Here is a 26242-nt window from a genome sequence, read left to right on the forward strand (position 1 = left end):
CGTTGTGAGACGCCCGGACACACCACATGACCTGGTGTTCCGAGAGGACAGACAGGGGGCGCTTCCATTGTCGTCATTGATAATAGTATTTGACGATTTACGATAGCTACAAGAAAAACCTGCTCGGTTTTAGTGTTAGAGGGTAACGTAAAATCTTGGGTTACACATGATGCACTCGTAAGCGCAAGATACCCACACCATGGATCCTTCCGACCGTCCTCCTAGTGAACCCCCAGCCACAAGAACAAGGCTGACATTATCACTGCACAAAGCTGCCCTTACGCCAATATTTGACGGCCATCCTTCCCAGTGTGACCAGGTGTGTTGGTTTTGGCGGCAGATTAGACCAGTAAAACGGCCTGGGATGGCTTATCCAACCGCAAACACCCGGCTCGCTCACAGCTCTACAAAGATCGCCGAATAGACCAACTCCGAGAAGGACCTTTGTTGTGCATGTGAAACGTGGTGAAAGAGAAAGTAGTATTATTGTGCACTAACAGTGAGAAGGGTCTAGCCGTGACACCGCGCTCTTGTTGACATACGTGGGGTTGATACAGAAACAATATTGTCCCTGTTCAACAGACTCAAGTACCCGCTTTCACCGCGGAGGAAGTCATCACGAGCTGAGCTCACGGACGAGTCGGACAGCATCACCTTTCCGAGCGCTGCAATGTCGCACCGAACGACTGGGTAAGTGGGGTTCTATACTAACGGGGACATTGTCCTGGTCGTCAGGATTTTCGCATTTTGGTAGTTTTCTTTTGTATGAAAATGGACGTATTCCCAGGTATTTTAGCTATTTTGCGGACTGTTGGAGCACTACATATCATCATTATCGTCATTAATATGATGTTCAGCCTTTTCAGTCTTCCCATTTTATTGTTTCACTCAGATGTTTCACTTACGGTCACATTCGTCGTAGGCCGCCCTGCGATGTTGATGCCGATGTTGATTTTCCTGTAACACATGCTGGTATACGTACATTGTGTCATTGACCGCGCCCTTAGTTCCAGTCAAAAATTGATGTACTTAGTACATCAATAGTAACGTTACCAGTAATGATCAGCCGCGTGTGCTAGACCTCATGGATCTGTGGAAAGAACGTGACACCGCAATATTAAATACTTCGACGCTCCTGTTATGGCATCGTTTTATTTTCCCTTTTCCTTCTTCTATATGTTCTTTATATCACCATAAGTTGGATGTTAGTGCAGCATTGGCATTTGTACTAAGTTGTAGTCATTTTTCTAGTATTTGCACCGACTTAAACAAAACTTTCCACACCCATGGCGACAGAGGTTTGGCCTAGCAGGAAAGGAATGATAGAAAGTAAAAAAGAAAAAGGTATTATTAGCATCAAGTCTTTCGTCCAGTACCATGGGTTGGGTGCCCTTCGAAGAGTTTACTTTCACGAGTTCACGAAGTGCTGCTACAGATAACACATTCTCGCCCTAAGTCTCCACGAATCTACAACTCTTCCTAGTGTTTCATCTTCGCCTTTGATTCGGCGATCTGTTCCCAGTACCCAAATGCCACCATATGTAGCGTTGAAACATCTCACGTCAACACTAGTGCCCAACGTGGTGGCGGAGGGTCAGGGATACATGGTTACTCATTCTTTCGGCATGGGTCTATCTTCGGCAAAGGCAAAGAATTTTCAGGCTCTCAGGTCAATCCTAGCAAAACATGCCGACCCCAGCATTTCAAGTTTGGGGGTCGACCGTTGGCAAGGCCAAGGGACGTACAATTTTCGACTGACATCTGAGTAATGAAAACGCTCTTTACTACAGTTTTCCAACCTGTGAACTCCAAACTCTTTTTTCAGGACTGTGATCGGAAACGCGGCATTGATTTTCTAGACGTTAGAAGTACCGATAAACGCGTGGGGTTCAAGATCAAGGGTGTACAGGCAAAATTGTTGTAACAGACGAGTGAGAGGTGACGGAGAGACCACGCAGGTGACTTCGCGTGCTTGGTCCACTCGCCCCCAATCAAACCTCGAGAAAGACCAAGACATTTCACACCCAACCATAAAGTCTTGTCGGACCATGTATGACGTATCGTCTGTTATTGTTTCTCGGCCTATCCCCAAATGGCTATACCCTCTCGGGGTCGGCAGAGCCAGTCCCGGCATGGGCACCATTTCAAATTGAATGTGGTGACCAAATCCACAGACAAATGTTCTCTCCATAGCCAGCATAGATAACGTTAGTCTTGTAGAGACTAAAATTGTGCACTTTGAATAGAAAAGGCACTGTGTATTGGCCGTACGTTGTGCACAAGTTGGTGGTTGTGTATTCTAATGCAATATAAAGATCTCGTCGGTTGATCGAAAATGTCTTATTTTAACAAAATGATAGGAATGACTTCCTCTATAACTAACTTTCCTGCACAATCACTCAGAGTGTTTTAAATAGTCTGATTGATTGGAGAAGAATGATTAATGCAACTTCTCGAAATCGCTATTACACATGTTAAGAAATCATTGAAACTCTTTTAAGTCAATACAGTAAACGCACAGATTACATGCATATCAAGGCATCCAGAAATAAAAGCGTTATAGTAATAGTAATGCTGTAAATTCATTTATCTTCACAGGAATTAATTTTGCGGTAGAGGGGGACAGGAGGGTTCACGATTGAAAAAATCTGTTGTAACGCATTGGAAACACATTGATGGTGTTGTCGATTTTCACAGCGAAAATAAAATCATCGCAAACTTTTTCAAAATGACTGTAGTGAAAAGATGTCTCCACAAAAGGGTCGACCGTCCTCCCGACATCACGTGACTAATCCTCGCACCTGCGAGCTAAATTTAGATTTTTAAGGACAAGGGGTCAAGTGTGTGGGTCCCGGCAGTGGTGGTGTGACTGAGCGGCTCCTCTCATCCCCTGCCCCTGCAGACGACCCAGACAAACACTGTAGACACGAGATGACTGGGGTGACACTGCCTCCATGCGTCATCTGGGCGACAAGACCGTGCCGAGCTCCCTCCACACAGTGCTCATTTGTGAACCTGTCTATGAACGGGTCTCTATCCGTACCCAGCTGTACTTGCGCACGGCCATTGGCGTCTGTGTTTAGCGTTAGATGTCCTCAAACTTTGGTCACAAGAACATGGTAAACACCTCCTAACGTCCTGTTGTGTTACAATACTACAGAGAACATCACTCAATGCCTGACAGCTGCTTTATTAGCTTAGCTGAGAAGGTTATGCTTTTGGTAATGTTTGTATCTATAAATGAAAACTCAATAAACTATGGACGGACTGTCATGAAAGTTTGGCATTATGGTTAGGTCTTGTCCTATGTACTATCGAATAGGCTTTTACATTTGCCCCCCTGTCGGCTTTCCGCGGTACTGCAGCAGAATTCCAGTTTTGATATGTCGTATTTTGGAGAAGCTTTGGTCATGATTTTTGGATAACGCTTGTTTATACAGTTCCTACCCTTTGAAATCTTAATAAGCGCCCGCGGGGGAGAGGAGTGCGTGTGTTTGTACAATATAGATGAAGAGGGAGCAGGTATCAGTCCGATGATCAATCGGAGGCAAGGCAGCATCAAAAGGGCCGACCAGTATCCAACAGTTCGTTGGTCCTTTGGAATTAGATTTGGATACTGTCTTGCCACCAATATGTCTACTTGGGAGCCTGGATACTAACAATGTCTCTCTCCAACATTTGCTCGGAGAGTATCACTGCCAACGCGATATGCATGCAGTACTCGTCACCTCCGCCAGGATGCCGGTGTCAATCGCATCACATTTGTGACGGCACTAGAATCCAAACCAGTCGTAGCTGCCGAGTCTCTTGCGAATAGACTCGGCAGCTATAATAGGTTTGGATTCCAGACTAATTTTGACTGATATCCATCTCTCGATAGCTAAACGTAGATGTTGACGTCCAGAGTAAGCGTTCTTGAACACAGCGAGACGTCTTGCTCCTATTCGAAGAATTTCTGACAGCTTCGGACGTCTTCTAATGGCACTAAATATCCAGAATCTTTGATCAGTTGGAACTAGGCAGTGAGAAACTTTGAAACTTGCGATAATCCGGAGAACTGCAGATGTATTTCATTTCTTCTTTATGGGGCACGGGGTCATTGACACTTGTTGCCGGGCCACACATGCAGGGGGGTCCACCCCGTAAGTAGGGCGGAAACACGTGGATATGGCGAAACGTTCGGGGTGCGTTCGGGGCATGTTGTTTGTGGGATGGGTCAGTTCGCAGGAGATGCGGGGATGGTCGCTTGGGGCGAGGAATTTTCGCCGCTTAGATGAGAAAGTCTTGCTGGTCACGGGGGAAGAATGTCATCCGATGAGTCACCAGTTTCTTTGCATTTGTAAGATATCATTACTGGCAAATTAATATAACCTGCCCAAGAAAACCACTCAGGGGACAAAATCTGGTGTGTATTAACAGGTGGTCACTATAAGATAGTATCAAAGCTGGCCAAGGAGTATAGAATCAGTATAGCTGGCCAAAGAGAGTCAGCCGGGCCTTTGGTCGACTAGACTCCTTGGCCAGCTTTCGTATACTATTTTATGGCACCGACAAATCTGCCTAGAGATTATGCCACCGGTAAATCCGCCTGGAGATTAGGTCACTACAGACAGGACTCTTTATGCTTGTGTCAGTTTGAAACAGAACCTCCTAAAGGTCGTCATGTATAGGTGGTCACTTGCACAGGTTTGATCTTTTGGGATTTGGGGACTGTATTTTGAGGTGACTTGTGCACGCGTTTGTCACACGCACTCTATTCTCTTCAAAAAACGTCCGTGCGAAGATTATTATGGCATCAGTTTCATCTGTAATACTGTAACGTTAAATGCATTTAAGGTCGCGGGCATTTTCTTTCGCGGTAGCGGGGAAATGGAGCTTTTGCAGTGGTTTTAAGTTCGCGGATAAGTTAAATACTAAGTATGAGGTATTTTTGGAACATGTTTATAACATAAGGTTTCACCAAACATCTTCACCCTCTCGTCCCCGGGGTTACAGACAGGATTAACCTGGGTGCTCTCGTGTCAGACTTCCATGCCCCGTGAAGACTCAGTGTCCGCCGCCCGCGGCTAACGGCACACATCGGTGCCCTGTCCAATTACTTTTATGTATTGTGTTCACCCGATTCTGTCACTTTCAATGTAACAACATATGCTATACACTAGCAACGTTTGGACCGACGTAATCTGTTTCATCTTTGAACCGCCTCGGACGCAATTTCTATACTCGGGCCGATCAGCCTGGTTAGTTAATTGGTTATATTTAGAGAAAAAAAATCTGTCGCAAAGTTAACTGTCAGTGTCAACTACTTGTAGTCAGCTCTAAGGCATGACCAACATGGAAGCTTAGTCCAAGCAGGTTCCTTGCACAGTTGCTATGTGTTTGTTATCAGACATGTGCAGCAGTTGTTGTCTTGGAGTTACAACAGAATTCATCAAAGTTTCCGTTGGATGTTTGACCAACGTTGCAACATTTGAAAACTATAAACTATAGTCACATCATTGTTAACGATAATTATAAGATATGTTCTGCTGAAGTGCTGTTTCATCCAATCCCAGTAGAGCCGGAAGGCACACCTGTGACCGGTAGTCATCTCACATGCATTTTCGAACGTTAATCATGGCAGAGGAAGACCCTTTGACTGTACTGTACAATACAGCACTAGTTTTCCTCGTGTTTGGCCTGGTCCTGTCCTGATCTGATGATGATGTGTAAGGTCTTGCCTCTTCCGGTGATTCAACCAGGCCGACACGTATTGAACATAAACGGTTAATAGGGTCGGAAGGAAAGACAGAAATATTTACATGAACTGCACGTCGTGATTCTAGCCACTGTAACATCATCGCACGTGGCGTGGGCGAGGAGGAAAGGGGTTGTTTGAGGGCATTCTACATTAAGTCATACTTAATCACGTCAAATTATAAAATTCGGTGCCATAAGCAGATATCTGCATATATCTTTAAATGTGACAAATATCACAATGTAAAAAGTGTAAACGCATACAATATTGCCTAAGAGATACTGAAACCCCCTGATACTACTGATTGTCTCATGTTAGCCTTTGTTTTCTAGTAAGTAGAATTTTAAGATTTACTTACCTATATTTTACATCTATTCTGTAGATGATAGTCGATGTCTCCTTACTTCATGTTTCTTCGACAACCATAAACTTAATAACAAGCTATGAATGTTAGCAACATAATATATAATAATCAAATATGAATTAGCACCTGAAAGCCTAAACTACAGTGCTGTAAACTTAAGGGTAGCTTTCTCCCCATTTAGTCCCCAATCTTCGAGCAGATTTATCGGTGACAGGGTATACTGGTATCCAAAGGGCTAAGCAGTATCCAACAGGCCTTGCCACGGATAGATCTGCATAGAGATAACTTACTCCCCTCCTTTAGGCTTTACCACAATAAAAAGAGGCTTAAGCACAGTTTTGTTCTCGGAGCCGTTTTGCCTAAGCTTTATCACATTTGCGTGTGACTTGCGTTGTCCTGAAGTGGTTTTCTTTTTTAATACTTGGGCCCGGTCGTGCGATCGTCGTGCAAACTGTGAGCACTGGTGAGATACTAAATTTAGTAGCCATGCATATATCGTACAAAAGCGAGGCTTAGTCTCCGTGAAATTGTACTGCATCAAAATCAAACGAATTACGAAGACCTACGCTGAACCTGACCAAGCAAAAATAGACCACTACTGTGATGTGATGATATCACTGTACCTAGCTCTGACGTTAGTGTTTGCCCGTCTGTGGTATGGAAAGCACCAAGCTGAGGCGGGGGAGGGGGTCGCGGGAACCAGACTCTCAGCGGGCGCGAGTGTTTAGTTTGACGCATCAATATTTACGTGAGAAGCCCGCATGAGTAAACGTTTGGGCTGCGAAGAGCATTCGAAATGTCAGGAGTAAGATGGCAGCAGAGCAAGGCATGATCACCAGACATCGGGTCGGCGGAAGTGACTGGAACGCCGTAACTTCTGCACGTGTGCTCGCGTGTTGTGTGATGGGGCTCTACCGCACGTGATTGCACACGTACAAAATCACCACGTATGGCAACCACTTGTTGAATAACAACAAGCTATGTTCTTTGCCCACAACCAAGTAGTTATTATAACTCTCTGTTACCTTTCTCTGGGCAATAATGACAGGTTCTACCTCACACCGCAGATAGGAGTCGCCCAAACATGACACTGGTGAGTTTACGTCGGATACCCCACCCCCATGCCCCAATGATGGGTCACAACTATAGCAACTGGAGTAGATTTTTGTATCCATACAGACTTCTCAACCCAGCGAGTGCATCTGTTGTCCTCCCTGTCTATTGAAATAAGAACTTTGACATCCAGTCATTTACCAATTTGAAGAACTTGATTATTCACGTAACACTTACTTGTTACCTCCATGAAAAAATGGAGGTATAGTTTTTGGTCTGTCTGTGTGTCTGTGTGTCTGTCTGTGTGTGTGTCCGCATATTTGTGGACATCATAACTTGAGAACCTCTCGATGGACTACGATGATATTTGGTATGTGGGTAGGGGTTGGGAAGACGAAGGTCAAGGTCAATTTTGGGCCCCCTGGTGTGTGACCTTGGTACTGCAGCAGAACTCCAATTTTTTGTATCTTTTTATCTGGACATGCTATGGTCTTGATTTCTTGGTGGCAGATAGCTTTTGATGTAAGGAAGAAGTGGTGTATGTTTGGACCCCCTAGCAGCTTGCTCTGGAACTGCAGGAGCATTTTTGTCAAAATCTTCCAAGAAGCATAACGGAACATAGGAATGATGAATTTCCATGATATTTGGTATGCAGGTACATGTAGCAGAGATGTACATAATGAAATCAAAATTATGCAATTTGGACTTCATTTGCATACTTAATGAGGAAAATGTATATTTACAGTGTTTTCCAATATATCACTCAAGTACATGTTACATATGTAGTTTGTGGCAGGCGGAAGTTAAGCAGATACTAATTATGCAAATAAGTCCCTAATTTGCATAATTAATTTGAAAGTGTCCTAATTTTTCTTATTTCGTGTAGTAAATGATTGGTCTGTCAACACTGTGACCTGTGTACGTTAGTTAAAGGTGTACATAAGCAAGCATAAATTATGCTAATGTGAAAGTCATTTGCATAATCAGAATATTTCATGGAGGTATGAGGTCTCCGAACTCTAGTTGTAGCTGTTTGAAATAGAAGCCCTGCCCATCTCGGTCAAAACATAGAAATGCAAAATTTTGACGTAAATATAGCTACTCTCTCATTGGTCAAACCACTAATTGTCATGTTGTCATTGGTTGAACTGCTAATTGTGTTGAACAGTCAACATCTGTCTTCAAATGTGGTGAGTTGGCGAACTGACATGAGTCCAGGCCAAGGTAGTAGTGATCACGTCCTCTGGCAGTCTGTGTGTGCAGATTTACGATGTCGGAGCTCTCAGTTTAGAGAGAAGGTCAGCTCCGTACGTGCACCCTTATACATTATCTGAAGTCACTGGGAAACCCCGAACCTAACAGTTGTAAATTAGAGCACTTATGTGTACAGTTTGAAAACACATCAAGGGACGATGGAGGGGTAACCGCCCATACCCTGACCTTGACAGCCGTGGCTTTTTCAAGGACGCTGTAAATTTTCGTAATGGATTAAACCGTGCGGCAAATGGGACAAATCAGCTCAAGATGGGACAAAGATGCCCGGTCGTCTGTTGTGTAGGAGGAGGCTGTCCATGGTGCTGAATATTCATTCCGTGTATTACAGTTCACTACATGCTTCGCTACAACATAACGAACTAAAGCTTCCCTTGAACATACGCACAATTTTTTTACCCTGAAATTTTCAATGCTCCTTTTAGCACAAAGAGTTGAAATTGCAGCAAATTTTCCGACCTAAAGCGTACCTGAAAATATGGTAACAAAAAGTTCCAATGTCAAACTAAATGCCTGGATAAACTGTGCTTAAAATTTTACGTTTGTTTTACCAACATACCTATGCTGTGTTGGGTTAAAGTCCTTCCTGCACTAGCGGTGCCCATATTGACGTTTCTGCGGTTTTGGGCCACACAACCTACTTTTGCGCAATCACTACAACACGAAGCTGGTAGGGGTGTGTGTTCAACTATCATACTCTTTCCCTGAAAGCAGTATGTACCAGAATTAAAGTATTTGGTATAGCTCGGTCGAACCCACAACCTAGCGATAGAGAATGCAAGGCAAACACTCAACTCACTTGGCCATTGCACCGGTTCCTATGCACTGTATATTGAAATAATACTTCCAATGTGTGTAGTTCCTTGCCAACATACAGAACAGCACCTTTAAGTAGACATTTCCCCCTATGACCTTTTCCGCGCTTGCCTTTATCCGTCGTGAAGCTGCTTGGCTTGTCTAAATATTTAAGGCGTCCACGTGACGCAGGACTGTAACCAGCTCTGATCTTGTGCCCAGGGGCGGGTGGTATTATGGGATAGGGGTGATCCTTACTGTATATTTTGCCAAATTAAGGTAACATCTGTATCGGTTTGTGATGTTTTCTCAACGTTTTCAAGCTTTACACCAATTGTTTGTCATAGGTTAACCAGCCTTCAAAATTGCATACGTACAGTTCTTATCTAACTTATTTCAATAACCATTTCATAATCCTTATCTATATTTCTCACCGGCTTATTTTTTAAAAAATCATTAAATCGTTCTTACTGTGTCTTTATCTTTTATTATCTCGTTATCCTTATGAATCCTTATTACTTTTAATCATTATAAGTATGTATGATTTTATTTCTCGAAAATAGTTTTATGGAGGTAGTTTATCATATTGTGTTATTTCATGTTTGTTGTGCAAATAGATAACGTTACATTAATATACAAACAAAATAATTGTCTCCGCGATCCTCGCAGGAGGAAGGGTCCAGACGTACGGTCAAGCAAGTGATGCTCTCTAAACGTACAGAACTGCTAGTGCGGTTCCACCTCCCCTTATTTCTCATGTCTGTACACAACAGATCCTGTTGTTGATGGTCAAAAACTACAGACAAAAGTCGTAATGTCACAACTTTCTCGCGTATTCTGTTCAAGCTTTTTAACCAAGCCCTTGTCTCCCACGAGCTATCTGAAAGTCGTTAAAGGGAGGGGGGGGGGGGGGGTTAATGGAGGAAAACACTGATCATCAAAGGCACTGACACTGCTGACTGCGTGAAAGACACTTCACAGCTTGCGTACAGGCATGAACTCTACTGAACCGCTGTCAAACAGAGGTCTTAAAGACTTCAAGGGATGGCTAAGTTACAGTGGGTGGGCATCTGTGAACTGTAATAAATGTGTGTATGGATTGTCCGAACAAAATACAGGACTAAACGTCTTTCACGTGTTACACACATAAAGCTCGTCCATATCGTTCATTGCTTTCAACAGTTACACATAGGGTCAACGCCCGATGTCATCATATAAAATGGTACTAAAAGCCCTTCGGCCTGTCCCTAACAGTCAACCCGTCAGTAATTATCGTTTGGATATGTATTATGTAATCTTGGGGGTTTCTGTGTATATCGTGATGTCGTAAGTTGGATATATCTTTGTCACATGTACTCCACGTGGTGACCATCTCTGTCAGTAGACCGAGAAAGTGTCCTAGTTTGCGTGTCAGCTGGCAGTAATAAGCGCCCGTACATGTCTGTGCAGTACGTGTACATCAGAATGTGAGCTCTTGCAGAAGATGGGTGCTACCTTCTTGCCAAAAGCAGAGGTTTTGTACGAGTTGTTTTTATTTGTTTCGTATAAACGGTAAACCGCATTTAGGCATATGCGTAACATGTAACACGTAGTACAGCATGTTCAAGCTGTGTACCGGCATGAAAAGTGTTATCCACTCACAAAGAGAAGGATGATCGACTCTTTCGGATAGGCGTGGATGATGGAGATGTGGATTTCCTCAAACACTGTACGTCCCTTCCGAGAGGACGTCCCTAGCCGAATCTAGGCACTCATTTTCACCCGTGTCTAGTAGGAATATGTTCTATGCCCCAAACGAAGGGCACAACGCCTCTCCCAAGGGCACAACATCTGAGTCTCCTATGGATTCAAACCAACTTTAGATTCTAAGTGAATAACCCTGACCACAAGACTAACTTGCTACCTTCCACCAACTTGCGCGGTTTTACTGCAAGGCATGTTATGTAAGTGGGCCGAAGGTTGCGCATGTTTGGATCACCTTTACCAAAATATTGGGTCTTGTGGCTGTGGCCTTGGGCGGTTACGTAACGTGCGTGGGACGTTTGCCTGTATACAGCGGACAACAAGCGTACCAGGATGTTTCATAGGATTATGTTAACACAGTCAGCGATGTCATTTATGTTGTCACGAAAGCTGGCAGCCAACAGGCTAATGCCACTTTATAACCATTGTGTATGTACAGTATACTGACAGTGCGCGCGGTGTGGTTAGTTTGCCCACGACTTTTGTAGGTTTATTTTGTTCACCTGTTTGGAACACTGGCGCACATTATTGGTTCAACAGACAAATAAAATGAAAATGCTAACGTTTATTATTACAGACTAGGAAGTATTGAAAGTAGTGATTACAATATCATCTCCATAGTTTGGGTATGTCTGTGTGTTTGTGTTTTCGGATTTTTGTAGTCAGTATAAGTCACCACCCTCTGGATGGATTACGATGATATTTGATTTATGGGTAGGTGTTGGCAAAACGAAGGTCAAGGTCAATTTTGAGCCCCCTGGTATGTAACCGTTGTACTGCAGCTGAACTTCTGTTTTTGTATTTATTCCGGATGGTGGCGTAAAGCCGGCGGTGCAGTGTATGAGGGAGATTTAGATGCAATCCTCAGCTTCAAACCTGATAGAAGAGGAACAGAAGTGCCCCGGTGTGCGTGGCCAAAAACGCGAACTATAGAGAAGCCACATAACACTATTCTCCAAGCAAAGGTTTCCACTCTTACCGTACCCCATCCTATGCACATGGCTGGATTTTCAGACGACCGATCCACCTATTCGTCTTAATTCGTCTTGACTGTCGTCACTTGGTAAGTTATCTTAACGTCTCGCCCGTGTTCAAACCGGAAAGCCCAAACATACATATCGTAAATCAGTCCTACTTAAAACTCTATTCAGACACGAGTAACCAGCCTTGTGGTCTTTCCAATGCCCGGCTACAAGTGAACAGTTAAAAGGATACATATATGCGTTCCATATGGAAACTCCCTTCGGCATATGGACAATATTGAAATAACTTTTGAAGTAACAATATTGAATTTTTTTAAACAACGACGCAGTCATATTCGTCGTAGGTCGTCGTTTTATGTCGTTGGGTTTTCACTGAGTAGGCTATGACAGAATCGACAGCCGATAAAGATCTAAGACAACTTTTCCGTAGCAAACCGCTGAATTTTCTTACGACACGTGCACGGTTATCCCAAGAATGATCTCAATTTGAAATCGTACTATGATCGAACGACGACTCGAATGCGAGTTTAGCCGTGGCCTGACTGCAGTACTGGCACGGAACGATATGATGATGATGAGCATACGCGATAGTTTTAAAGCGTCTATCTGTACTTTTGTGGACCTTCTGCCAAGTTTTGGTCTGCTTTCATTTACCCTATTCTATTCTTAGAAGTCCTTACTGGAGACCCAGCCATTCTCCTATAGCTGCCACCGCTTGCCATGTGTTTAGCTAGACATGGATTCTTCCTCACGTTTATTTACAAACACTGGAAGATACGAAACGATTAGTGGTGTTTGTGTTTACAGAGAAAGCCAAGCTTCTTTGATCATTTGTCGTTTTCTGTACATCCCGCTGCACATTCTTCTCCTCTGATGTACCCGAAAGTTCGACAGTAACAAAGTGACTTTCCTGTTGTCTATAAATTATACACATGGTATTCACAGCCCGGTGGATCACTTTGAAAGTGAGGATTCCCAGAATAACTTGCGCCCGGTGATATTTCCGGTGAAAGCGCTGAGAATGCAGGTCTACAGTATCCACTGACCGACCGTAAACCCCTGTTGTTTATTGAACTTGTTGGGTGTTGACACGAGATATTCGGACACACACACTGACCAGACCTAACAGAAACGGACTCTTCTAACCTTTCATTCGGTACGGCTATCTACACCTGGCCCTATCACGGAGCTTAACCATCTGTAAATAAAGAAGATGGCCTGTGTTTGCCAGGTCTGCCCTTTATCGTTCGGAACAAGAGAATAAGCGGAAAATAAGAATTCATTCATCCCTTTTATCCTGATTTCATTAGTCTGTAACTGAACGCTCCTGTAGTTCACAAGAAAGCATCAAGATGGTTGAAATTTTGTCACTTTATAGATCTTTATAGTATTTCCGAGCACAGACTATCAACCACCCAGAAGTCATGATGACTTCATGGCCAGATCACGAGACATAAAAATCGGTGGTTCCGCTGCAGTACCATGCACGAAAAGCTTCCAGGGCCCCAAAATCTATTTGTCTCTTCAAACACCCACCTCCTACCAACAGACACATGAACAGACAGTTAGAAGCACCCGAAACATAAATTTCTTGATGAAGATAAGGAGCAGAAAGGGGACATATAACTAAGATCCTTGCGTATGGCTTCCACTGAAGTGAAACGAGAAGGATTGCCGAAGTATTTTCTTGCTCTTACATTTGGCTTGATCTACATGTACTCAGACAGATCGAATCTTGGGTATGATGTTTACGTACCATTTCTCACACGAAAGGAGCATGTGTCTTCATACCTTCAACACCACTCCGTCCTCACCACCCTCTGGTGTAAAACAATATTGTTGGCACGGGTGTCAGTGTATCCAGCATCGTAGAGGAATGTTGGGACTGGACAGACTTCTTCTACTGTCTGAAGTTTGTCGGTCCGGTACTCTATAAGCTATAACTCTAGTTCACATTTATCCGTGAGGTGACCTTTATCCGTTGTCTTTAAAAACAGCACATTCAGGAGTATTAAATCTCTGGACAGTGGTTGGCAAATTTGCCATATTTTCAAAATGTTCCGATTTGAAACCACCGTCCGTTGACTTCATGTCCCTAAATACGTTTTTGTTTTTCTTACAAACAACGAATATACGTTACCCTCTGATAAAGGTGAACCAGCATTACACTCGTTTTGGCGAATTCCATTAACTCAATGTCATCATTTTCTTACCTTAAGCTTGTTTTTCGCAACCATGCACCACTATCTGTAGATTACAACCGGCTCATTCTTTTTTGCTTACAAATCCCCCTGTTTAACAAGACAAAAAAAATGATCCAGCGGTAAACTACAGATGATAGTACACAGGCTATTGGTTTGTTCAATGCAAATGGCGAAAATATTGATAATGACGACAAGGTAGCGTCCCTTTACGAAATTCAACTACTTTACAATTTCAGCATTTTTGCGCTGTAACTTGATTTCTTTGATGCAAATAAGAACTTTCCCAGAACTATCGTAGAGTGGAATTTGTTATCACCAAGTACAGTAGGGGCATCTTCTCTGGGTAGTTTTAAAGAACGCTTGCAGATAGATGTGCAAAAGTTAGGTGTAATGAGTCGTTCGGTGTAATATAACCAGCTGCTGCCGCGCCGCGTGCCTGCGAAGCTGGTGTGTTACGCCGAACGGCGGTTATACCGGCTATATAGATACAGATACAGATGAGGAAAGCATTCTTCCTCCCCCCAAAAAAAGAACGTGATAATGAGGACAAGGCTACGTCTAAGTACATGCGAACTGGACCTTGGAACGTGTCTCCTCACTTTACTGTTGATCGATGTGTCTGAACTACTTTTAGCTGGGAGGCCAAGACCTTGACCGGCTTGCTGGTATGATGTTTGACGGCAGCAGGCACCCGTGACGGCACTTTAGATTTGTAGGCCACCTGGCGGCCGGTAGCCACGACGCAACCGTCTAGCATTGAAGGGGACTTGAATAAAGGCATCAGGATTATGTTCGCCATTCAAACGTGTGCTTTCTCTATCTCTCTCCCTCTCCCTCTTTCTGTGACTCCTTGTTTTTGATTCGATGACAATAAAATAACAATGTAACGAACGGTTGTTTTGATGTCGGAGTTTCCTAATTGGGAGAAGTATGAGAAACGACTACGTCAGACGAGACCGTGCCCCCAAGAAAGAAACAGAAGCTGTCAGCCGTTACTGTCAGGCATTTTCCCAGGAACCGAGCCTTTCAAGGCCGGGCCGAGCAGCACAAAGCAAACCCCAGCCGTACCACTTGCCACTGAGACTGCAAAGTACATGAGGTCTTAGTGTCGATATAAACAGAGCAGGATTTTTACTTTCAATAGAACCCGAACCTGCGGTCCTGTCTCACAGGTCTGGCTGATGTTTGATTGGCTGACTTGACTCCCGACGGCGGCCTGTAGCCAATTAACGCGCGATAGGTTCTTGGCAAGGACTCTATCTTTGGCCACATTACACTTCAGCCAGGAAGACAGACACAGAAGCGCCGGCCGGCCCGGCTTTACTAAAGATCCCCCAGCACCTCAGGACGCACAGGCTCGCGTCACTACGACGTCGGGAGAAACTGACGCACCGTCCGCCTCTCACCTGCGGAGTTGGGACGGAAGCAGCAGTTTGGACGCACCTTCCCAACGACGCGTCTGCAGTTTGCTTCCTGGAGAGAGTTGTGCTTTCCGTTTCCCAAGGACTTCTCGGATTCAGCTACCTCTTATCGGGTAAGGTTGACGTTTCGTGGTCTCTGGGTGACGTGGGATTTACAAAGTGACAAGCTGCTCTGTGCTACAAGTATATATACATCTGTTATCTCTCCAACCTGAACTCCCCAGGTACCTCTCATATTGCGTCTACAAAACGTTGTGCATGAGTCTCATTGCGCTTGTAGTAAATAACGCCTCTAAAGTCAAATACACACTCAGAAGTCAGAAGTGAAGTTTCCAAGCCGCTGTCACCAAATGTTATCTGAGAAATTGCCTAGAACTGCGTGGGTTAGAATAATGGCTCAAATGTCCTTGACTAATGGCACAGATCGTCACCCTTGCTTCCTATTCCTCTTGCAACTTCTCTGAGCTGAAAAACATGTATTTTCGCCATACGCTGTTTTTCTTCGGGGGTGAGGGGGTGTGCTTAACACATAGAGAGACTTGGGATGAAGTTTCAGACTGTCTCCATCATCACACGTTTACAGTAGCCTCTACAAGACCTACCCGAGGGGTCATAGACAGTAGAATTCTGCAAAAATAGGGCAACTAATTGGCCAGGCCAGGGGAGTCTGCCCGCGGCATTCTAAACTCGTGCATGCAATAATTACACCATAGTGGCCGAATCCCCTATTCATTCTCCCTATAGCCCCACTGTTGGTGTGCCGTACGTAGACACTAGGTACGCCAGTTCTCAGACGTGGCCATGGTAGACAGACCCACGATCTCCGCGGGCCGTGGCCAAACCTAAGCCGCCACAGGGTAAATTTGGGCCGGGCTCGAGAGTCGTTTCTATCCTACCAATATCCAGTCACATACAGAGGGACTTCCCCCGGAAAGAAACGAACAGCTGATGGTAATTTCCTCAGTACCTATTGGATAGAGAACAGACTGCCGGAAAAAATACGGGGGCGCGCACTACACCTAGCGGGAATAACGGTTCGCCTCATGATGGGAAGTAAATCACTACAAGAAATTAAAAGGCACCCGACTCCGAAGGCCAAGAGAGGGGTACCCTCCCGATAAGGGTCTCCAAAATAGCCGACTGCACCCCCATGGTGTTTTACATGTCCCTCAGACAGAAATACCTGAGGTTTGGGGTTATCTATAACCAATCATATGAGCTGTACAGTACTAGTATTCGGTAACTGAAAGCAAGGAGGGCTTATTAAAACCTCCTTGCTGAAAGTAAGTTGCTTTGAATAAAGACTTGCAAGTACTCTAAAATAAAAACTGAAACTGGCTTCCTCACAAAGATAAAGCTTAAACGTAATCGTTGTAATTTTCACTAATTGGACTGACATATGTCGACAACCTGATGTTTGGAACGGAACTGGAAGGTCGGTGTAGAAAACTACCTGGTGAAAAGTTATGATTATTTCGTGCGCGGGTCTTTCCCTCTCGTGCTCGAGTTCTCTTCACAGACACAGACGATCACAAGACAAGTGGACTTGAGCCAAGAAGAGCCAAGAGGGATCGTTCATTCACTTCCGACAAGTTTTATCCCTTCTGGGTCGAAAGCTTTAAGCCGCGTGTCTTTCCAAAATACTTGTGTTGGGGATGTGGCAACATCGCCCAAGCTTTGGTCTTATGTAAACGCCCTTCAACAGTAACCAACGGGCAGACATTCACATATGGTATATGTAACACTCTAAAGAACAGTAACCCCACTGTTGCAAACTGACGTCGTGTCTACAAAACGAAAGAATAGAAGAAAAATAAAGGGATGATCCATTTCATATCAATTTGTACAGCTGGGTTTTTGAATATTGTTGAATGTGTATACTCTGGTGTCTGGTCTAACCCTCTTATCTCCGTATGCAAATCTTTTTCCTGAAACGACGTTATTTAGCACCGTCACCAACTATACAAACTTCTCTGAACGACACATTGCACCAATAGCTTCCTGTTTCTGATAACCTCTGAGTTGGTCACGTACAAGTTGTCCATGCCGCCGGTACTTTCTGGGATCGTTAACAGATGGACAGGACGCCATGTGGCGGGAAGACGAGGCTTAGTTAAGGTTGTTGAACTTCAGTGTTGTGTTTGTGAGGGCACAGGGATAAAACTTCCGTAAAGAGCCTAGCAACTCAGAAATTTCGTAGCAATAAAGCAAGTTCTTTCGTACTTAGTTGTACGATTTTTATGTTGTGGGATTTCCAAGCAGGCTGTCACGACTAAACCGACTGCCGACAAGTGACCGAAAGTATTTTCAGTGACAAGACAGCTGAATTTTTATACGACAAATGTACGACTATCCCAAGAATACTTTCAGTTTGCAGTCTTGCGTTGATCGTACGACGATCGTACGATAAATGTGACCAGACCCTTCGCAATTCTGGGTGACCCTGATGAGTATCACCTGTAACTGCTCTTTGTTCACTTACTGGCAAGAGTTCCGAACAAATTGTTTTTGTGATTTCTTCTTGCCTTCATTTAGGAAGTAAAAGGAAAATAAATTTGAGGGGATGGAGGTTCCTCATTACCGCCCAGAACTCGTTAGTGATCATTGCACAGGTCGCTCCAGGGTTAATGTAGACAAACGTGTCGGGTTTTAGGCACGGGGTTCGCCGTGGGGATCCCGAGGTCAGAGTCAGGGGTTTCAGCCACCGGCTAATCTGATTAGGGGCTAAGGTATCACAATTAGATTAGACGGGCCCCTGTGTCCTCACCAACAGGCCACGGATCTTAAGAACATTAAGAACAAATCTCCTTGTCTGGGGACTAATCACTCCCCACTGTGAGAGGGAGAGTACGGGAGAGTCGTTTCGTTGTGTTTTGACTTTTCTGTGCGTGTTTGTGTGTCAAGGGCAGTCTGACATAACACGCAAAGTTGTGTAAGAGTAAGTAGACCGATCCCGACTGTCTATCAAAATTAGTAGTTCAACCAATGATAGAATTGCAATCAGCGGTTGAACAATGAAAGATTGGCTGTCTGTACGTCATATATTTACATTTTTGTGTTTTTATCTTGCCGTTCTACGTTTCGACCGAGGTGGTCGGGGGTACGGGATTGGTCTATCCATAGATTTGTTTATTCGCTCATGTCCCAGAAGCTCTACGATAACTCTTGCAATCTGAATTCGGATCAGTTTTAAACTGAATCAAAGTCGTGAAAGTCAATTTATGGCAACCTAAAATTATCATGATAATTATTGACAAAATTGGCCCATAGATGTAACGTTATGGCATGATAGCATTTCTATAGTTTGCGGAACTCTAGGAATTTCTGTGTAAGAAAGCCATAGCCCCTAACCCTAGAAGAATATCCCTACTGCGTTTGTCACGTGGATCAAAGTGAAACTCCCGATGTCTTGAGACGACTTACGACGTCTCCAAGCGTGTCTAAGCAGTCTAGCGGCTTTGAAGTTCTCGGTCAGGCCGCGGGCACCTACACGGTGGTGGGAGGTGAACATGCGGCAGTAAATCTCTGTTTCTATTACCACAAACATTACCCTGTACTAGCATGTAGGATTTAAGGCTATCGCTCAAGCCAAATAGACAGACCTGCCGCCGTTCTTGCAAGAAATGGGAACCGGCTGTCGGTCGGCTTTTACGGGTGGGAAATTTGAATTGCCTCCGGTGTTACAGATGACATAGCATTACTCAGGGTAGGATTCTAACCCTCCTTCATACCATAGCTTACCCCGGTGAGTCCGATCCCAAAGCCTTCAAAAGATGCAGGATACGACTCTGTATGCCCCCTTTCCACTAGACGGCGATCGCCAAACGAACAAAATTCGATTTGTGTGACCTTTGGTTTTGTAATTATGATGTTAGATGTAATAGTATGATTTAGATAAAACACACAAAACGTTAAAAATCATTTTTATCTATAAAATTCGTTGAACAATCTTCGATCGCTCGGTGGTCTCAGCCTTTAGTAGAAAGTGCTGTTACCGACGTGTGTGCCCCGCATGCCTCCAGCAAGCATCCCGATCCTCTAGGAAAGAACAACATTCCAGAGCAAAGTCGCACCCTAACGATTAGCAATTAAACGGCTGACTTACAAATTAAGGCGACTAATTGAGCGTAACAAGGCCGTGTGCAGTACAAGCACCCCTTTGGGACGACTGATGCGATCAGTACTTCAGACGACAGAAATTTCTGGTATGGACTTTCTCTCCTTGGCTTCAGCGGTAATGACATGAAATAATCCTCGTCTTTACCCCCTAGTTAAAGCCCAAATCTCCACAGTACCCCCTATGTCGTCATGGCTGTCGTTTGCATGTTGCTGTAATGACCAGGTCACACGGAAAGTCCACGCCCGGATTGAAGATGTTTAAACAGCTCGGACACCACAGAATAGACCCTCCTGCATGACTGTCCATCACAATTATCAGTTCAAGTTCTGTAACCAATGACAACATCGCAATTAGCGGATTGACCAATGAGAGACTGTTTGCATATCACTCCAATATTTGCATTTTTATGTTTATGTTTTATGCGTTATGGTATCATCCTTTAGTAGCCACAGAACAAGGCTTCAACTCCTCCTTTCACATAACTCCACACCACCTCGACTTTAACGGATTGGATCTGCTAAGCCTATATTCTAAGCCATCAAATCCAAGTCAAATAAATATAGCACAGGTGCATTTTTCTCTCGAGCCACGCATAGCTTTTACATCGAAGGTCATTAGTTTTTCGTGGTGGACTAAATCAGTAAATGACTTGAAAATGTTTCCAGTAGGCCCAGTGCGGCATCTGAAGCATTCAGACTGTTTTTACTAGTTTCGTAATCAGCTTTACAGCACGTGTTAGCTCATTACCTTTACATCTTATACCATATACAGACTGAGGGCAGCTCAGTACTTCACAACTCTTTCTGCCAACATTGAGGAGCTTTTGCATCGGGAAAGGGATTACGTAACACGGATTTGTTGGATAGTAAGCCTGATATGTGTGAGGGTCAAGTGGTTTTATTCTGTAAGCAAGAACTATGTGCAAAGTCCCGGCTACATAACTTCTCACATAGCTAAGTCTAAGACCTGCTCCCCAAGGAGAACGTATGCTGAAAGCAAACCTATCTTTACAAACCATTAGCTCGCCTTCTCTCTCTTCAACACCTTCGTCTGGTGCAAATCCGTCACTGATGATGAGGGTTTCTGATAATGGTAAGCTGTTGCAGCATGGTGTAGCCTGGTAACCATACTACCGTGAGCTCCCGGGTATCTCTAGGCTGCTGGTAGCCAGATGGTCGTGTACTGACTCCTATGGCCGGCTGAATCCCCTGGCATTCTATTCACCCTATTTGGCCAAGTTCTGCCATTTGTCCAGCGATCCACGGAGCCTGGTAGAGGCTAGGCTGCATTTTTACAGGGTCACTAGTGATTAGGAAGGCAGTCTGGAATGATAGGCTGGCCCGCTGTTAGGAAAAGGCCATTGCTTTTTAGTAGGGCTTGGGCCTACTGAGCCGGCCCGTTTAGAATGGTTACCAGGCTAGCATGGAGCGAACTCTCGAACTCCAAAATCATGGTAGGTACAGACAGCTTCTGTTGCTGAAACCGTGGAAAGGTATCTATATTTGACCAGTTTGTTACGTGTAGTTTTGCGTCTAGGGAAAATGCAAACTATTACGTCGATGATATACAAACAGAACACAAAGGCTTCTGACTCCTATTTTCGCGACCACAAGAATTTTCCAATTAAGTAAGGGGGAAATTGAAACCTACCCAAAGTTGGTGTCTGCCCATCAAAAGCAAAACCATCTGGATGCAGTAGAGGGCTGGCATCACAGCCAGGGCTGGTCATAGAAGACTACGCTAAGTTTCACTTCACAAGGTTTCATAGAAGTACATGTACTAACTAGAATTTCAATCTCAAAAAGAAGAAAGACAGATTTTCAAGGAAGCCATGTGAGCTAGATGCCTAGTCCCCCTGGAGCTAGTGCCTAGTCTTGGCTACGTGGGAAGCCAGTGTGTTTTAGATCACAAGTCCATACTGAGTTGTGTTGTGGAAGAGGAGCAGGTGTGAACGCCTGTGTCGTTGAAAAGGTCTGGGTACATTGCTTTGTATTGTCTACGATAAGTTGGAGGCTCGCCCAGGTTGGTAACAGACACTATACAGGCCGTGGCCGCTGGCCAGCCTAAACGTTTGGACAAGAGACGTCAAAGGTCCAACGTCGTGGCGAACGTCCAAGCGCATGCAGGGGCCTGGGGGGAGACGAGGACGGCTCGCGGTTGGCTGACGCTTCAGGAGATGCATGACAGTAAACAGGACGACCCCGCGGCCCGGAGTGCCGACCGACTTTCATCACAGGGAGCGAGAACAGGTGAAGCTGTGCAGATCTCCGTAAAAGACGCCTGAACTAGTCCAGGACAGATCACTGACGATCGGGGGTCTTTTGATCCATCCGTGTGTCACTTGTTTTTAAAAGGCTAGACTGATAGGCCATCTTTTTTTTAAACAAACAAACGGCACCCTCTTGCTACCGCGTCCTCAAATGCTCCGAAAGAAAGTTGCAATGCCATTTTCTTCTCACTAGGAGGCTCTTATCACCCTAAGCAACGTATTGATTCAATTGATCGTTGTCGTTACGTAATCAAATAGAGTAGATATATCGGACGAATTGATATCGTTTAATTAAGTATTAAAGCGACTTTTGAAACTCGATTACCGGATTCGGCTTCTGACCTAAAAGAAACAAGAATGAAACACCTATTATTTACCACAATGGAATCAAACTATTTTCAGATAGATTATGCAAATAATATCTTAATTAGCATAAAACTGTTGGCATCCCTTCCTTTTTCAGTTACAGTTCCCCAAAAGTATGACCATGGGTTTTAAGAACACGAGATATCAAAACCCGACGTTCCTCTGCATTAGTTTAGACAACTGCTAGGGGGCCATTTATCGACCTTGATCTTTGTTATCCCTACTCTTACCCACCTACCAAATATGGGTACTCCTTGGCCGGCTACACCCATTGGCCAGCTTTATGATGCACATGTACTTACCGTATGCCACAGTAGGATCTGCTTGGAGATCATAGGAATTTGTAATGTCATATTAAGCCCATTTACAAATCACATTGGGTAAACAAGGTGAACCTTTTTAGTGTCTGGTACAAGGTACCCGTAAGCAGGTTGACCTGAATAGTGACCTTGAAAAAAATTTACAGGGACAAACAAACGGAGAAGGTCGCCGAGTATCGACTACGATAAACACATGCGTAGAACTTCGTCCCCTATCTCAACCGTGACGGTGGAGTGGGCATCTTTAAATGCTCACTTTAAAAAGTACAGCATCTCAAACAGTTGCCCTGGCCAAGACTTTCTTTCACTATTAGCAGCATGTTCCTTTGAGTAAAAACACGATGTTCCTGATATTGGCACCATTGACAGGCCTGTCATAAAGAATGTTTGTGCTTTATTGAAAGAATGTCCCTTGTGAAGACAAAAAAAGACACGTCATGATCCTGTCAACCCTTACCCTAAACCTGAGGATAATCTTGTAAAACGGTGCAGAAATAAAGCTTCTTTACATTCCTGAGCCAGAATAATAAACTACGGTAATGAACAAGTTTTGATAAGTCATGGCCAGGACCGAATACGTGACTTTTTGCTATGGAGACAATCACTCTACTGACCTAGCCATTTTAACGATTCTTGGATTGTATCTTTACCGATTTAAAGGTCACAGGCTGGTAAAGATTCATATGTTGACGTACATGTAGCAATGACGTATTTTGAAGATACATGAAATCAGTTTAACAGTTCTGTTGGCAGGTAACCCTCAGTCATTAATTCATGAATGTAAAACTCAATACGACACGTTGAAGCCCTGTTGATGTCACAGATCCTGTGATAAAAAGGAATCCAACAGGAAGAACAAGATGGCCGTAAAATGTCTTGAGTGTGAGTCCTTCTGATCCTGGCAGAAGACCAAACAGCCTTGTCCCCGTAGCAGGGTGGAGACGTGTTTAAGAGTTTTGAAGTGATCACCTTGGCCCACAAACCGGGAAGTGCCAGTCCAATGACAGGCGAACAAACACGCATCGCATCATTGGCGAAGGTCACACCGGAAATAGTCACTTACGCAACGAGAGCTTTCGCGCGGAATCACGACCTGTCACCGAAGGCAGGGCACATAAAAATAGCTGAGCCAGAGCCAGGAGTCAGTTGGAACAAGCACGGACCGGGAGAGCACTACAGAGGCTAGCTTATATAAACAAGCAACGATATTGGGATTGCCATTCTGCATCGCGGACAATCAGAACAACACTTCCGACGATCTTGCTTGGTGTACTGAGCATTCAGTTGCAGCAACTTTTTTTAACCTCCTTGGTTGCAGGCAGATTCAAGAGACAGTACAAGGTTTGTCTCCGGTATACCGGTATCTTACTACTATCTGCCTCATAGGTGACTACGAAGATGTAAAATATAATCCAGTATAAACTGGAATGTAAAGTATAAACTTTCATCCATGTACAAACGTCTACATGTGAGTAAATGTAAATTAGGGTTGCCGGTGCACTTTTGGCCATGCTGACATTGCTGCTTACGAGTTGCATGGTGGTTGTTGTGAGAATCAGGTCAGTATTTGATCCTGGCAGCGGTGCCAAGGAAAGATCAGAGCCATTGCCTATCAGCTTTCCACGTGGTGGACAGCCAACAAACAACTTACGAAACCAACCAGAAGCAGCTGGTGCCTTGTGTTTTTCCAACCATCACGACGAACGTTGTAGTACGGAGAGCGTTTCGAAAGATCTTCATCCAGAATTACACATCAAGAGAAGCTGGGATACCAGACCTAGAGCGCGTGGTGCAGGACACATCGTACTGAACGAACCGTTACATATACCGTTAACATTGTCCTCTTATTTTGTCAACATGAGATCGAGAAAGTGTATGATACTGTACAGGGTGAAGGAGACACGGTGTTTGGAATACGGCAATGCGTTTGGGTTGACTTACCACTTACGTGACAAACCAGTATCGAACATCTCGGACATCCCAACAGCATCGCTGGTGTTTCAGATTTTTCACCTATTTAATTTCAATATGATGTTGTTGGATAGACACGTAGACCATCTGTCTATGTTCATGGCACCTCTGCAGTTGAATACTATCCTACCGGCACTTTGGGGGGCTACATGGAGTCAGTCAACGTCTGTACTGATGATATTTTGTAACGCCTGTTCTTTTTGTTTCTCTAGAAGCGTGATGTTGCTGTGGACCACGTTAAGCCTGTTCGGCTTGGTCGTCGCCGCGAGAAAGAACGCCACGTCTGCCGATCTGACGGACATCGACTGGGACGGGCAGGGATGGGTGGGGACAGACAGGTGGTCTCTGACGGCACCCTCCCCGACCAGAGGTCCCTTCGGCAGGGGTCGGGTTGGAAACACCGTCACCAGTGACGTGGACACGGTACCGAGCCCAGACAGTGAACGCAGCGGCAGGGTACGCAGACAATCGCTCTACAGATCTTTTGGGGACCGCGTGAACTACCTGACGAACGCGGAGAAACTAGCGCTGCTGCAGAAACACAACGAACTGAGGGGAAAGGTGCAGCCCTATGCCTCAAACATGGAGGAGATGGTGAGTCACTTCTACTGATTTCATATTTGTAATGACGAGTTGTTGAGTGGTCCTTGGGTTTTACGTAAGGTGAGATGGTCCGTCATCATGGTTGAAGAAATGCGTACTTCCCACCTGGTTGCTTAACCCACAGAGCAACTGGAACCACCCTGAGTCCTTCTCAGAAGACAGACCCAGGATCTAAAAGTTAGCGTTCCGATGATGTTTCCACTTCCTATCCCAAGGCTCTTTGGCAAACTGTATTGGGTATAACTCGTTGATGTTGACGATTCACTGAAGACTAAGTAATAGTACATTACGGTCATATCGTCTTCAACCGTCGTACGATTTTGGACACCGTATGCGCATTGCTTATGATACTCAAGTTTGCCCCTTAGCCTGCGAACCGGTAGAGTATAACAGGATGAAGAGATCTTCCTTGCGAGAAACGTTGTACAAATGTGATACTGTCAGAGGGAGACATAGTACGTGCACGATTAACCAAATCAGAGGATTCCACTTCCACACGTGGTAAAGGGGCGAGGCTTCCATATGGGAGGAAGGGCGGAGGGAGAGACAATGATGGTAACGACAGTGACATCTCAACCGGTAGTGGACTCATCCCAAGTTTATTTGCTTAAACCCTCACATGCTAGAGGAAAATCACTACGTCAGCCTGACTCAATCCGGTGATAAACTAATTCGTAAACAATCTTTAAGATCCAACTCTTTTCAATAGTACAATTGCGCTACCTTCACCTTATAGGCTCACCTCATGTCGCGTGCCTTGTTTCAGGTGATTTTGCTTGAGTTGAGGAAAAAAAAGCTTTGGTGCCAAATGTGACAAACCTGATCCCCATTCCAGTGCATTATGCCTTCGTGTTTGTCCGACGGAAGCTGCGGCCAACGTGTTTAGTGCCAAACCACTTTTGGCATGCATGGAATTTAGGAGAAATTGTAATGGGTAAAACACCTACCTTCAGCATGAATTACGTAAGGGTTACTTTCATAGCGTACCTTGTGGATATCACACAGTGACACATCTCATCGC

At 44.5% G+C, this 26242-nt stretch overlaps 1 protein-coding gene across 6 annotated transcripts; it reads left to right on the forward strand.

Annotated features, from left to right (window-relative positions):
* Window positions 1–272: 272 nt before the first annotated feature.
* LOC118418620 lies at window positions 273–25267 on the forward strand. 6 transcript variants are annotated; one of them, XM_035824618.1, is made up of 2 exons: window positions 273–690; window positions 24831–25267. In XM_035824618.1, exons 1-2 carry the CDS (start codon window positions 671–673, stop codon window positions 25228–25230), a joined length of 420 nt encoding a protein of 139 aa, XP_035680511.1. In that variant the 5' UTR covers window positions 273–670; the 3' UTR covers window positions 25231–25267. The 6 variants fall into 6 exon arrangements, with proteins under 6 accessions (XP_035680511.1, XP_035680516.1, XP_035680512.1 ...); XM_035824623.1 differs by lacking the exon at window positions 273–690 and adding an exon at window positions 6864–7194; XM_035824619.1 differs by lacking the exon at window positions 273–690 and adding an exon at window positions 15260–15685.
* Window positions 25268–26242: the final 975 nt, after the last annotated feature.

Source organism: Branchiostoma floridae, chromosome 6 (assembly GCF_000003815.2).
Source record: "Branchiostoma floridae strain S238N-H82 chromosome 6, Bfl_VNyyK, whole genome shotgun sequence".
In the NCBI taxonomy this organism is placed as follows: Eukaryota; Metazoa; Chordata; class Leptocardii; order Amphioxiformes; family Branchiostomatidae; genus Branchiostoma; species Branchiostoma floridae.

Bases quoted from the DNA above. Each gene is read 5' to 3' on its own strand.
- LOC118418620 (XM_035824618.1), top strand. From the start codon at position 671: ATGTCGCACCGAACGACTGG. The intron at 691-24,830 runs GTAAGTGGGGTT...TTGTTTCTCTAG, and splicing joins ATGTCGCACCGAACGACTGG to AAGCGTGATGTTGCTGTGGA.